Below are 15,655 nucleotides of genomic sequence, written 5' to 3'. Positions count from 1 at the left end.
AAGAAATACTTTACAGTTGACAGCAGGTCAATACCTCTGGCAGGTATTCTTGCTAAACAATTTTTTTGGACAGGAAGAGACATTCAGGTTGACTTAAGTTATAGCACAAATTCATTAAAACAATCAACAACACAGCACTTACCGATGAAGTTTATAAATGTACTATTCAGCTATTTCAGGGTGGGGGAAAAAACTCCAGAATATTAAAGTATCTTTACCTCGTAATGAACAAGTTGGTCCATTTTCTTGATTCTTAGAGCGCTTATTTCTGAACTGACTTGGAATATCTAATGAAAGGTCTTAAAAGGAAATAGGAAAACAGAACTGTTAAAGGAATATATAACCATGCAAAAAATAATTTCCAAAAATGATGTATTTTTATGGATTTATCTCTTTACTGTCTTAGCTTTCAAAGGAAACATTGCAGTTATTATTTTCATACAGTATCATATCATCACATACCAAATATGTCTTACCTAGGAATGGATCAAACTTTCTAGATTCTGTCCCACATATGAGACAGTTAACCTCATTTTGGAGAATGCCTCCGAATATAGCCGTGACAACTGTAGATGCTCCATTTCTAAAGAAAATCACATAGGAAAATATCTCAGTAAAATATATGTAAAAGCTCCTCTAGGTCACTCCCCACTCCCTTTGGGAGACATATATATATTAAATTATAGAATAACACAAAAGCTTAAAAGCTACATAGATGTATACCAAATAAAAGGTTTAAGCCACTGGCCTTCCTCTGACCCCTCTCCCAATCTCACTACTTTCTATAATACAAAAGTTACTAACACTGAACATTTGCCATTACTAATAGATCACATACATATCTGCATTCGGAGGAAGAGGACCCCTTTTCCCTCAAATATACCCCTCAGGAAACAGGAAACCCCTTTATATTAGATCCTTTGCAAGATTTCTCATCATATGGGGATCTCTCTAAATTACGTTACTTTGAACAACAACCTTCATCAAAGATAGTTTAAGATTTTTTTTAGATGTTCACATTTGAGGAAAATGAGGTAAACAAATTTAACATATACTTAGTCATCACTGGTAGAGAGATGATTTCACAATTAAACACTTAAACAATATTTCCCTTGTAGAGATCAAAAATATGTACAGCACTGTAAGAACAATAAGACACTAACTGTCCTAATGTTACTTAACCTATGTGTGCCTCAGGTTCATCAAATGTAAAACAGGAATAACATCTATCTACCTTAGAAGCCTGGTGATGATGATATTAGAATATACATACAATGCTTTTTAGACAAGTGCTTGCTGAAAAGAAAGCCCGTTGACTACTGTAAGCATCTTTGATCTGAATAATCAGGGTCATACCTGCCTTCTGCTTGTCTTCTCTTCCCTAAGGATGTATCCTGGATGTACACTTCGCTCTGACAGGTGCACGGCGTGCCACAGTTTGGACAATAACAGCTGACAAGCACTTATGTACTTACATGCCAGGCTCCATTCTAAGTACTTTCCGTGTGCTAAACTAATGCTCACAACAACTCTGAGGTAGAGAAGATTATCCCCATCTTACAGACAAGGAAGCTGAGGTTCAAAGGTTAAATAACTTGGCCCAAGTTCACACAGCTGGCCTGACCTAAGCACCTTCTCTGAACACTATGCTTCTTCTCTTAACAATATAGTATTGATGGATATATACTTTGGTAAAAAATATTTAAAATCCCAAATGACTCCAGGTTTCACTGCAACCACAGGAACCCACATAAAACTGTCAACAAATAAAGATAAATCAGAATATAAATAAATTATTAATGGTACTGAGGTTATTTTATTGTGTTTTCATTAATAGGACTATAGTGAACACAAATGTGAACAATGTGAACTTTTGTGCACTTATGCAGTTATCTGAGCCAGTATATTGCTCTTTTTTACTAATAGTAATTTGAGGTGGTTTCTGTCACTTGCAGTCAATAGTATTCCTAACACACTGAACCACACTTTGAGTGCTCCAAATGAAACCTACTGCAATGATGAGACAGAAAAAACCTACCCAAGCAAACCTATTATTTTAAAAGTTGTGCTTCCTTTTCTTTGAAAGGGCTTCCTTCTGTACTGGTAAAAGAAATACACTGTAACTTTTTAAGTTGTTCATAAGATACATGACTTTAGTATTACAAAGGATATACCCCCAAAAAATCTACTGAAAATAAAGGGTTTATGACTGATCCTTTCATACTGATATTCACATATTCTGCTGCCTTAAAGTGGAAACTGCTTTATTAAAAAGCAGTACATTTAAACACAATGTACTTCTTCCTTTACAATTTCTTCCTCTGAAAAAAAGATACCAATCAAGTCTTGGCTATTTTAAAACAAGATTCACAAATTATTTCAAAATCACTATTCTACTTATTATAACTGCACACCAAGAAAGTGTAAATATTAGCTATTTGGACAGGCTGTTATGCTGAGAAGATTTATACTTGCACTAACGATTTTCTGTATATTAAAAAGAACCCACCTGCTATTTATTTCTGCAATCCTCACCCCCATCTTCAGTAGGGTTTTATGTGTTTATACGAATAAATACAAATACAGGAGACCTTTTTTGTTGATTTTTTTTTTTTTTTTTGCAGTTTTAGCAAGTCTCATCCTTAGATCCTGAAATGCATCCTCCAGTGAATTTAAGGAAATATAAAGAAGCCTGAGTTTTTAATATCTGAGAAGGGAACAGCTACCCACTCCAGTATTCTAGCCTGGAGAATTCCATAGACTGTATAGTCTATGGGGTTACAAAGAGTAGGACACAACTGAGCGACTTTCACTTTTATGTTCCTAATTCACTAATGAAACTTAAAATTTACTATTATTTAAAATATCATTAAAAGATATGGATTAATACTGAAAACTCAGGAGTTACTAAAAGAATCACCTGTGACTATCACAAAATGTGATGCCCCCTCACTTCACATGGACTCGCCTCCTTAGAGCCCAGCTCAGCATCCTTTGTGTATGACTATACCACCACATAAAATACAAAGCAGAATTTGTTATCTAATCCTATGTTTGAACTGATGCTAGCAGCAGGGACACTTCTACCACGTCACAGTTCCTTCCCCCTCTATCCTCATTTCTAACTTGAACACAGCTCCTAGGACCTTGAAGATCAAACATTTTAAGAAGTATGGCCATTCATATTAATTGCCCTTCTCTGATACAATCAGATTAACTATGAGACTACAGATTTATGGACTGCCAGGCAATAATACTACAGCAACCCTATATATTATTTTCTTTCATTCTTTGGGGAATTCATCTTATAAAGTCCCTTTCCTGCATAGATAAGTATAAAGTTTTTCCCAAAATTTGAACACAAGGAGACAAATAACCAAAATCCAAGCTGAAATAAAAGTCGATTATGTCTCCCTTAGCAAAATAAACATTCTGATCCCAAGTATTAGTACTTGGAAAAGCAACCCAAAATTCAGAAAAGTTATCAGTGCCTCGGTATGATTAAAGAACAGGTTAAAAAAATAAAATTATTTTTGGAAAAGTTAAGTCCAAAATGAAGCTGTAGGAAAATACACATTCAAAATATTTTAAGCCTTTGTGATTAGTGAACAAATGGAAATGAAATCTTACATGCAACATTTGTTACTTGCAGACAGAGTAGAATTCTCTTGCAGAATTGATGAGCGGGAAATACCGTTGAAACCACCCTGGAGTTCCAAGTGCAGGTGGTCTAACAGGTAGCGCATGAACTCATGGGCATCCTGCTGCTGGTAGCCCCTAGAAGCAAACGCAGTCAGTCACTGAGGGGCTCTGCCTACCCGGCCCAGCACGCTGGAGGGTGGTGTTGGGAGGGCCGCGACGCTGCACTCAGAACACAGGGGGGCTCCCTTGTCCTTCACCCTCACTTCCTTCTTGTCTTACACATAAAATTCCCTTCAAGACAGAATTCCACTTCTTAAAAATCAGTTTGGAAACACGGACTAGTAGAGCTAATTGGACTTACAGTAACCTCAACTGACTTCACCCAAGAGGAACACTGAGAGGCAAAAAGGGGGTTGTGTGACCTGCCTCAAGTCCTACAACAGGAGAGTAACAGAGATGGGACCACAACCCTGTCTCCTGGATGGACTGTGAATTTCCTCATTTCCCACGTAGCCTCTCTAGGAGACGCTCACATGTTAAAACTCCACATCATACCTGCACCAGAAAACTAGGTCTAAAGTTTTATTAAAGTTTGTTTTAAGAAATAAAACCTTTAGATTAGAAGATAATTTTCAAACACTGGCTGAAAGGAAGAAAAATTTTATCTAAAGAGCTAAAGATGTGTAACATTCTATCATCCTAATCTCTGATTCAAAGGACATTTTTTTAAACAAAATTTTCAAAATGCATTGACTCATATACAGTTATGCTGTAGCCTAAAACTTGAATATATATAGCCACATATTCTGAGGTTATTTCTTATACTCTATTCAGTTAGGAAATTCTATGGAATTCTTGTGCTAATACAGATCAATGACAAGTGCAGAATAATGAAATCTGACAAAATTAAGCTGGTACAGCTAGAAGGGTTAGAGGTTTATGTTGATAAATCAGCAGTGATGTCTAAAGTACATTTATAAAATTATGGATAAGAAAGACTTCTGCCTACATTTTTTACCAGCATGGAAGGTTCTCTTTAATCTCTGCCCTAAGTGGCAAGTTTTCTGACCTGGTCTGGAGTCAAAACCTTCATCGCCCTTCTAGGCAGTGGTTCCACAAACAAAATTTCTTTTAGCCAGATTTTCCCCCTTTTCCTAAAATTTTTCCTGGAAATAAATTATGGAAATGATCTGCCTAATCAATGGAAATGGAATTTACATCGCAAGTATTTCACTGTAACTTTTTCTAAACTATTTAGCAACTAAATAGTAATACATATGTTGTTTAAGTATTTAAGACTCTTATGAATAAAATGTCAAACTTAAGTTAAAAGTAAAACTATTCAAACTTGGTAGTTCCTTTATATATACCTAAGGAGATGCTTTAAACCCTTTCAATATACATCTTTTTCATGACTCAAAGATAAGATCAGTATCTCAGGTCATATCTGAAATTCTATCCTATATAAAAAAGTTTTATTCTCTGACCAAAATAACCTAATATCTAATCATCATTTTCTAAAATGGATCATTAAAACCTGTATCTTGTAGTTATGTCAATTCGCATTTTCATCAAACACATATCCATCCCTTAAAATAATCTAATGTACATTAATGAACATTTCCAACCACACCATGATTCACTTTCCTTATATCAAAATACATTATTTTCTACTGTTTCCTTTACCATTAGAAATACATTTGGTGACCTATATGAGATCATGGAACACTCACTGTTTCATAAAGCTAAGTTATAGGCATCTGTTACAATTTGTGATCTTTACCCAGAGAAGGAAAAGTCTGTGTTTCTTCTAGGACTAGGACTTTTTTTTTTTAATTCTGACTAAAGAGATATTTACAATTCCATTTCTAAACATTTAAATAAAGTCTTTCATTGACTTATCTGAAGAATGGCAGCTCCAGTTTTACCACTGTTCCTTATCCTCACTTGTTTGTGACCTTACATAAAGATCACCTCTTTCTCTTTAATGTCTATAGAAAATCTGTATCAAAGATAAATCATCTTAGAAAGCACACTGCAAACACAAAAAGCCTGGACGATCATAAGGCCTCCGTTCTGAATGAGGGACACTGCTGAGGTGAAACACACAGGAACACAGAGCAACTGTCTCTTCATCTTAAGAACAAAGAAGGTTCCAATGAAGAAAATGTTACTTTGTGCCTGTTTAAGTGGAAAGCAGATATTCCAAATGAAACAAGACACCACATAATACAGGCACACACAAGCACTTGTGCAAGGCTCCAACATGCACAACTGTGACACATGCCTATGCATTACTGACCATTTGCTGTTTAGTAAGGACCACTGCATTACGTGTAAAATGGCAAAGACCAACATGTAACAGGATATGCCTCTACGGAATCAGATTTTATCACTCTAAAACAAGCTTCTTCTGAAATATCTAGGACACATAAGAGTTTTAGGTTCTGTTCATATTTAAAATAAGTTACAATTTTGCCCAAATTATCTGCAAAACCAAAAGCAGTTACATTTAGCTATTCCTACCCAGTGTAAGACATTAATCAAGGATGAGTTTCTTTGAGACAAAAATACTAGAAAATGAAAATAAAAATTAAAAAAAAGAAAAAAGAAAATGAAAATAATAATGTTTTTGTTTACAAACACACAAAAAACCCATACAATAGATAAATTCCTAATTAGAATTAATACAGGTGTATCTCGTTTTACTGCACCTTGCTTTATTGTGCTTTGCAGGTGCTGCGGTTTTTACAAGTCGAAGGTCTGTGGCAACCCTGTTTTAGGCAAGGCTGTTGGGGCCATTTTCCAACATTTGTTCACTGTCTCTTATCACATTTTGGTAATTCCTGTAATACTTTAAATTTTTCCATTATTATTATTATTATGTTTGTTACTGTGATCAATGGTCAGTGACCTTTGATGTTACTCTGGTAACTGTTTTAGGGTGCCACAACCATGTAAGGCAGCAAGCTTAGTAAATGTTGTGTGTGTTCTGATGGCTCCACCGACAGGCTGTTCCTGCCTTTCTCCCTCCCTTTGGGCCTCTGTATTCCTTGAGACACAATGATATTCAAACTAGGCCAAATAACAACTCTTGATGGCCTCTAAGTGTTTAACTGACAGGAAGAGTCGCAAGTCTCTCATTTTAAATCAAAAGCTGAAAGGATTAAGCTTAGTGAGGAAGATATGTCAAAAGCCGACAGAGGCCAAAAGCCAGGCCTCTTGCACCAAACAGTTAGACAGGTTGTGAAAGCAAAGGAAAAGTTCTTGAAGGAACTTAAAAGTGCTGCCCCAGGGAAGACACCATTGATTAAAAAATGAGACCCTATTGCTGATAGGGAGAAAGATTTATCAGTCTGGACAGAAGATCAAACCAGCCACAACATTTCCTTCAGCCAAAGCCTAATTTAGAGCCAGGCCTTAATAACTCGCCTCCATTCCAGGAAGGCTGAGAGAGGTGAGGAAGTGCAGGAGAAAAGCTTGAAGCTAGCAGAGGTTGGTAAGCGAGGTTTAAAGAAAGACTCTGTCTCCCTAACATAAATGTGCAAGGTGAAGCGGCAAGCGCTGATGTAGAACCTGCAGCAAGATATCCAGATCCTGCTAAGATCAACAATGAAGGTGGCTACACTAACTAACAGATTTTCAACGTTGACAAAACAGCTTTATACTGGAAGAAGAGGTCATCTAGGACTTTCACGACTAGAGAGGAGAAGTCAACGTCTGGCTTCAAAGGACAGAGTGACTCTCCTGTTAGGGGCTAATGCAGCTGGAGACTTGAAGTTGAAGCCAGTGCTCATTTACCATTCTGAAAATCCTAAGGGCATAAGAATAATGCTCAATCCACTCTGCCTATGCTCTATAAATGGAGCCACAAGGCCTGGATGTAGAACATCTGTTTACAACATGATTTACTGAATATTTTAAGCACACTGTTGACACTCTCAGATTTCTTTCAAAATATTACTGCTCAAGGACAACACACCTGTGACGTGTTGTCCATGAGCTCTGATGGAGACATACAATGAGATGAAAGTTGTTTTCAGAGACCAAACTCCGTGGATACTGACATCTGTTAACCAAGGAAAATGGGCTTTCTAAACTGTAAAAAATTTTACTTTGGGATTATAACTACAATAAAAACATAATTCAAGACTCAGTTCAATTCCACTTTGGCATGTTATAAGAACTTTACCCTGTATACATAATAGGTAGTGGTGGTTTAGCCACTAAGTCATATTCAACTCTTTTGTGACCCCATAGATTGCAGCCCGCCAAGCTTCTCCATGGAATTTTCCAGGCAAACATCCTGGAGAGGGTTGCCATTTCCTCCTCCAGGGGATCTTCCCGACCCAGGGATCAAACCCAGGTCTCCTACACTGCAGGAGGATTCTTTACCAACTGAGCCACCAGGGAAGCCCAATATATATAATAGGAGTAACAATTATAAGAAGAAAACCCTACCTCACAGCCTTACGCCTGGGTGTTAGGCAGTGACTCTGCACTAAAACTTTATCCATGATACAGTCGCAAGATCTAGGTCTAACCAAGAGAAAATTATTCTTTGAGAAACCCACTCCAGTATTCTTGCCTGAAAAATCCCATGGACAGAGGAGCCTGGTGGGCTACAATCCTTGAGGTCACAGAGAGTAGGACACGACTTGGTGACTGAACAACATGGAAGTGGGGAACAATATGAATTATTACAGAACAAAGAGAAAGCCCTGCTGAGAACAGAGACATGTTATTCTGCTTACTCGCTCAGTCATTAGCGAGATCTAAGAGGCCATGTTTTACAGGAATCACTTTAGCAACGCCATCCAAATTTCTCAACCTGGTCAGCTTTTCCAGTTCTTTTCTTTCATCGGTAGGAATAACAGAATGTGTAAAATTAGGTAGCTAAAAACTAACTCATGCTCACGGCTAGAATAAACAAACTGGTAGAGGTAATGGGAAGATTTAGATGAAAAGCAGAATTCTATTAAATGAAGAGGGAACTGAGTCACCATGCAATCCAAGTAGAAGAGTACAGAGACAGCTGGTGGGCCTCACTTGGGCATGCGGACAAGTTACTACAAGTTTACTGTGAACACATCTATCAGTGACCAGCGCCATAAAGACCTGGGTTCTCATTCTGGTCCTAACACCTACTAGATGCATAACACTGAACTGCTCTCGTCTGTCGAAGTTGCATCTTTAAAATGAGGCTAACACTTCCTGTGGATAATAATTGCAGCCATGAAATCAGAAGATGCTTACTCCTTGAAAAGAAAGTTATGACAAACCTAGACAGAGTATTAAAAAGCAAAGATATCACTTTGCCGACAAAGGTCCAAATAGTCAAAGCTATGATTTTTTCAGTAGTCATGGATGGATGTGAGTTGGCCCACAAAGAAGGCTGAGTGCTAAAGAATTGATGCTTTTGAACTGTGGTGTTGGAGAAGGCTCTTGAGAGTCCCTTGGACAGCAACAAGATCAAACCAGTAAATCTTAAAGGAAATCAACCCTGAATACTCACTCATTGGAAGGGCTGATGCTGAAGCTTCAATACTTTGGCCACCTGATGTGAACAGCCAACTCACTGGAAAAATACTCAGATGCTGGGAAAGATTGAAGGCAAAAAGGAGAAAAGAGTGGCAGAGGAGGAGATGGTTGGATAGCTGATTGAACCATGGATAGTCCACTGAATCATGGATAGTCCACTGAATCAAGTCCATTACCGATTCAAAGAACATGAACTTGGGCAAAGTTCATGGGAGATAACGAAGGGCAGGGAGGCCTGGCGTGTTGCAGTCTATGGGGTTGCAGAGAGTTAGACATGACTTAGCAACTGAACAACAGCAATGCTTCCTACCTTGATGGGAATTCTGTTGTGTTTCTTAACGAAGATCAGATATAAAATACCCAAAGTGCTTGGCACATAACAGATATTCAACAAATAAAAGCACTTTTTATCTGGTAACAAAACACAAGGATTAAATCCCTATCAAGAGTCTAACTAGATCAGTTCAGTCGCTCAGTCATGTCTGACTCTTTGCAACCCCGTGGACTGCAGCATGCCAGGTTTCCCTGTCCATCACCAGCTCCTAGAGCTTACTCAAACTCATGTCCATTGAGTCAGTGATGCCATCCAATCATCTCATCCTGTCGTCCCCTTCTCCTCCTGCCATTAATCTTTCCCAGCATCAGGGTTTTTTCCAGTGATTCAGTTCTTCACATCAGGTGGCCAAAGTAGTGGAGCTTCAGCTTCGGCATCAGTCCTTCCAATGAATTTGGGACTTATTTCCTTTAGGATGGACTGGTTGGATCACCTTGCAGTCCAAGGGGCTCTTGAGTCTTCTCCAACACCAAAGTTCAAAAGCATCAATTCTTCAGCACTCAGCTTTCTTTATGGTCCAACTCTCACATCCATACATGACTACTGGAAAAACCATAGCTTTGACTAGACAGACCTTTGTTGGCAAAGTAACATCTCTGCTTTTTAAAATGCTATCTAGGTTAATCATTGCTTTTCTTCCAACAAGCGTCTTTTAATTTCATGGCTGCAGTCACCACTGGCAGTGATTTTGGAGCCCAAGAAAATAAAGTTGTCTAACTAGGTGATTGATAGAAATTTCTACCAGTGATTAACAATAACTTAACAATCATTTCTACCTTTCCTATTTAGAGTCAGATAATTCTAAAATTCTTACAAGATATTCTTTCCTGAGAAGAGATTTAAATAACATGAAATAGAAAAGAAATATCCTTCAAAACAAAGACCAGGGTTAACAATAGTCAATTACATCTGACCCTCAAGGCCACACTCTTCAGGAAGGCAACAAATTACAGTCCTGTTACCCTTCAGACATTTCTCCACACTACCCATAGATCTGAATCACTCTGAGACAATCAAGCAAGATACACTGCTAAGGTTTACTACACCGTGCTGGCTTTAAAAAAGGAGAGGAGCATATATTAGATGCCAGAATCATGACTAGTAAGAACCATGATGTGCTTCAGAAAGATAAAATCAGCAGAAGGTGGCAAAGACTGTTGTCAAACACCCGCAGTGCTTCAAATCTGCTGCTCGCTACAGGGCTGATGAGCCTAGGAGAAGAGGGGCTTTTCTGACAGCAGGGCGTTTCCCTCTCAAGTGAGACTAGATAAACAACATGGAAAACTCAGTGACTCTGCAGCCATGTAAGGAGATGATCTGTTCATTTTGTTACTGTCTGAAAAATTAATCTTATGGACTTAACTACAGTCTGGAATACAGTACCATGGTTTTCTACTGATTATATTTGGATTTTTTTTTTTAGCTGAAATAAGACAGTGTATAATGATAATTACTGTTTATAAGATTTTAAAAGAACCAAGGAAATTTTGCCCAGTATGTTTTCCTAGAGCACATAAGTTATTTATAAGGTCTTTGCTTTTATAACAACAAAATGCCCTGCTTTTTGTTAAAGACATTTCTGAGGTCTATTATTTAAATACATTGTCTAGTAGGATATATCCAACTTACTCTCCTTAAAAAACAAAACAGTCTTCGTTACCAAGAATACCACTTGTTGGAAATTGTTTCAGGAACAATGTAAGGACTACTATTAATGTTTTAAATATCCTTCATTAAATATTACTTACCTAAAATTGGGCATAATCTTCCAAACAACATAAAATAAGGACTCTGGGCTAAATGCAGTCTGGCTACCTTGCCATAAAGCACAGAGTGTCTTTCTAAATTCTTCCACCAAAGACCTAGAAGAGAGGAAGAGATGATGAGACCCCGCCGCATTTGCAAGAGGCTAGTGTTTTAGTACACAATGCCAAATTGTCTAAAATTCACAAATAAAATATGAAAACATAAAAAATTTGGTCTCTTCTGAACTAAATCTGACAGTTAAGTAACAGCATCTCAAAAACCCATACAAAAATCGGTAATTACTTGACAAAACTAGTTTTTTAACTGTATGGTGAACTCTTGAGTATGCCAAAGTACCATCATACTTGTAAGATAAAGCAATGGATAAGTCACAAACCAAAGTACTTACTGATGCGTATTTTAAAGCATGTAAAACAAGTAACAGAATCCCTTGTCCACCTCCTGGCTCTTTCCTTCTTGCCCCTCACTAGGAGGACCTCTCAGACTTGTTCGGGACTGTCTGCTCATCTCTGCTGCAGAGAGGTAATGACTGCAGAGCTTCAGAATTCACCTCTGTGCTGCTGCTGCTAAGTCACTGCAGTCGTGTCCGACTCTGTGCGACCCCATCCCTGGGATTCTCCAGGCAAGAACACTCAAATCCAAATCTGAAACCCACATTTTTCTCATGACTGCTTTTATTCAGGTGTCTCCAGGTCCAGCAGGAATTTCCTCCTGGGCGTCCTCTTGTCTCTTCCCACGCAGTGTGTCCTAAACCTGCTCCCTGCTCCTACGACCGCCTGGTCGCCACTCACTCCCCCCACAGGAATACAGCTTCCACTTTTTTCTTGGCATTTGAGTTCATGGAATAAAAAATTCTAGCGTGTCCAACTTCTGACAAATCCCCTTAAAGAGAAAGAGTGGTCCTTCTTCACTCCTCCTTTCTGCCTTCCGGCTAGAGTGAGGTTGAAACAGGGACTCCCCAGCAGCACTGTGGACAGCGTAGATGAGAGCCACAGGCAGGGATGGTGGACAGAACGTCAGGTGAGCCCAGTGATTGTACGAAACAAAGCTAGATGGATAACCTCCAACTTTTACATAAGAAAATAAACCAGGGGATGCTTAAGTCATCATTAGTTTTGGTTTTCTATGCACAAAGGTAAACTTAAACACCTCCTCAACTGCAATGACTATATGTGTCAATACAGCTACCATCCTCATAGACACCGGAGAGATTCTCACCACCTTCTTTCTCAACCCCTGTTATCCAACAGGTTCCTGAGATAGAAATTATGTTTTTTACTTCCTAGTACCTCAATCCTCATCCTGTGTTTGAGGAACTCCATCTTAAGAGTCTTGTGAGAGTCAAAGCCTGCCTCCCACTATGGAAGCTGAAAACGCTAAATACTTGCTCCTCAGCCCTTGCCACACTCCCTCCTTGCAGCCAGGATTCAGGTACATGGCCTTGGTATGCCTATTTGAAGCAGGAATTAGAAACGAGGCTGTGACAGTGCCAAATCATTTCAGGTGGCAACGAGCATCTTGAGTGTGGGGGGGCGGTGGGGTGGCAGATGGGAGGAGCAATAACAGCAGCTTCCCCCCAGCACCAACTCCAGCAGTGCTGGCAGTGGGAAAACTTAGGCAGGGCATGGACAGTGGTCCTAATAAGGACACCTTTATGGATGCCTGGACTCATTAACCTGATTTTCCACCCATCTGCTAATGGTAAATTCACCAAAGACCTTCAGTGAATTCCTTTTCTGCATAAGATGGCCAGAGGCAATTTCTGTAATTTGTAACTAAACCCTAAATCACACTAATGCATCAAGTACTACTAATTCTTCCCTTTTGTGCACATGTATTTTTTCCTCTTCATTTCACTGCTATTCCCTCTAACCAATTACTATGAAGTGTGAAGAAGCCTCCTTGAACACAGGCATGTTCTAGCTCATCCTGCACGCTGCTGCCAAAGCAGACTCTTACAACTCCACTCCTCATGGTATCATGCCCTCCCTGCACCAATGTCTGGCTACACTGCATATTCCACACTGCACACTATTCTAACACGGTCTATGCTATTCTCCCTCAGCCAGGCAAGAAGAACAGTGTCAGACTGTTAAGTATTAGATTATGTGTGGCTTTTCAGAATGTGTGGGGATGGGGCGTGTGAGAGCAGGGATGGGCAGACAGGGAAAACATTACATTGTTATAGCCTCATTTCAATAATGTTAAGATGCCTCTTACAAGCATGATAAGATGACACAACTTCTGAACCCCAATAGAACATGGTTTGAATTTGAATACATATTGTTTTGGTTCTCAATAATCACTTGTCACTTCCTCCTCCCACATCAACTAATAATTGACTGTACTGCCCCATAATGAATTTGATAACTGCAAATTAATTATTCAAGACAGGTTTACCTAACCCGATCACACAAGTTAATTCACAAAGACTAATGACATTCATGCTGCTCTATACCTAGAACTGTGCTTCATTCATAGACGTCAATTTTAGAATGCCCCAAGCCATAGACTCCACAAGTAGAGTGCTGAATTTATCCTGTCTGCTAGGTAAATAGAGATAAAAGAATTCCGACAATTATTAAGATTGCCAGCTAAATAGTGAAACACAACTGTCAAGAGTTTCTTTTTAAGTGCACGTGCCTATTTACTCACATAACACAATGGAAATCACCAGTAAGAGTCATTTGTTCTGTAGCTCAAAGCCAGAAAGGACATATTCTGAGACTCACACGTTGTTATCCCCCTGGCTCCTGGTGTGGTACGTTCGCCGTCCTGCTGTCTTCCCATTCCGTAATTCCACAGCAGGCAGCTCTTTGAAATAACAGCAAAACTGCTCAATGTTACTATTTTAAAAGGAAGGAAAGAAAATTATTTTTTAACTGTCCTAGGGCCTGTAAAGAAAGTATTATGAGACCCACATATGGATTTTGAAAATGTGATCTGTCAGTTTCTCATTAAAGTGGTATTCAATGCAATCTCTTACATCATGTTTCTTCATTAAGATTCCTCTTTTGTTCCCAGAAAACAATACAAGTAGATGACTTTGCAGAAATAAAGAAAGACCTTAAAGCAAGTTCTCTGTTCCCAAGATCCTCAATCCCCCTTCCCATTCAGAGATTGTCACCATTTCTTTCTTTTCAGGGTGTTTGTTTCCAGGTGTTCAATAATTTCCTCCAGCAGAAGCAAACTATGAGAGCAACCATATTGTTTGAATACACTATACAAGTAACAAGGAGAATTCAGTAGCAACTAGAATTTCTTCTGCAAGCAAGAAAAGCTGAGAGCCAGCCCCTTTAAGGAGAGAGCACATGTGGCTTCTGGCCCTGGGAAAATAATTTATTCTGGTCTTTGACACCACATTAGAATCTGAAAGTACACAACTTTCTAAATAATCTCTTTTAGATAACTTAGGTCAGCCGTGTTGCCTGTTGTATTTTTCACTGCTCATCCTACACGTTGAGGATCCTGATCTAATGACCATACTTAAGACTCAACTAATGGCTGAACTGAGTTCTCTGAACAAGGTTCTTTACAGCCCAGGGGTCTGTGAACTATGGCCCACAGGGCAAATCTGGCCCTGCGCCAGTGAGCTTTTCCATTTTTAAAGTGAGTTTTGTATTTTTAAAGAGTTGTTTAAAAGGGAGGGAAGTATTGAAGGGAGGAGGAAAATATGTGAGAGGGCCTGGATGTGGCATGCAAAGATTAAAAATATTTATTTAATCTGGCCTTTTTCAGAAGTTTGTTGGCCCATGCTCAAGCCTATTTAAGAAGTGACAGGAACTAAATAATAACTGCTAACAGTTATTTACTGCCAGGCACTGCTCTAAGCACTTTATGTAAATTATACACTATCTTCCCAGCTACTCCATGAGGCAGACTATTATCCCCATTTCACTGATGAGAACACTAAGGCACAGGGAACTGAGGTAACTTGCCCTGAGTTACCAGGCTAGAGTCAGGGCCAGAGACAGAACCTGAACGTGGACCCTTTGCTCTTAACCATTCCACCAGAAACTAACATTAGATAGTTGAGGTCTGACTGTAACATTACCTGAGTGACTGAAGGATGGCGTTCATGAAACACGTATTCCCCAAATTCCGAAGGCCCGTGGCACAAATAGCAGTGGTGCTGCCCTATAAAACGGAACAAGAGGCGGCCTCAGTAACACCAAGAGAAGGCCAACTGCTTCAGACATCACAGAGCCAAGGCCTGTATTTGAAACTCTTAGCATCAAGCCAGGTTGCAATCAATCCTTTTCAGTCCAATGAATATTTCAAATTCTCTTTCTACTCTCTGTATAAGTGTCTGAATATTTTTAGAAGGCTGCTTCTGATCCTAGGACTGTTCTAAATGGAAACTTAATAGGA

The 15,655-nt window shown here is 39.0% G+C and overlaps 1 protein-coding gene across 3 annotated transcripts in view; it reads right to left on the bottom strand.

Moving 5' to 3' along the window:
* USP3 (ubiquitin specific peptidase 3) overlaps positions 1–15,655 on the bottom strand; it is a 99,171-nt gene that overhangs the window by 33,476 nt on the left and 50,040 nt on the right. For all 3 annotated transcript variants that reach the window (XM_043918899.1, XM_043918898.1, XM_043918900.1), the window contains exons 6-11: positions 15,339–15,421; positions 14,017–14,130; positions 11,266–11,379; positions 3,631–3,777; positions 477–583; positions 219–299 (exon numbers count right to left, since the gene is read on the bottom strand). In XM_043918899.1, coding sequence (XP_043774834.1) covers positions 219–299; positions 477–583; positions 3,631–3,777; positions 11,266–11,379; positions 14,017–14,130; positions 15,339–15,421 — 646 coding nt within the window. The remainder of the gene's footprint in view (positions 1–218; positions 300–476; positions 584–3,630; positions 3,778–11,265; positions 11,380–14,016; positions 14,131–15,338; positions 15,422–15,655) is intronic.

The sequence above is a fragment of the Cervus elaphus genome, chromosome 12, assembly GCF_910594005.1.
Source record: "Cervus elaphus chromosome 12, mCerEla1.1, whole genome shotgun sequence".
NCBI lineage: Eukaryota > Metazoa > Chordata > Mammalia > Artiodactyla > Cervidae > Cervus > Cervus elaphus.
Note: the sequence above shows the minus strand (reverse complement) of the source record. Positions and strands in the feature narration are given on the sequence as shown.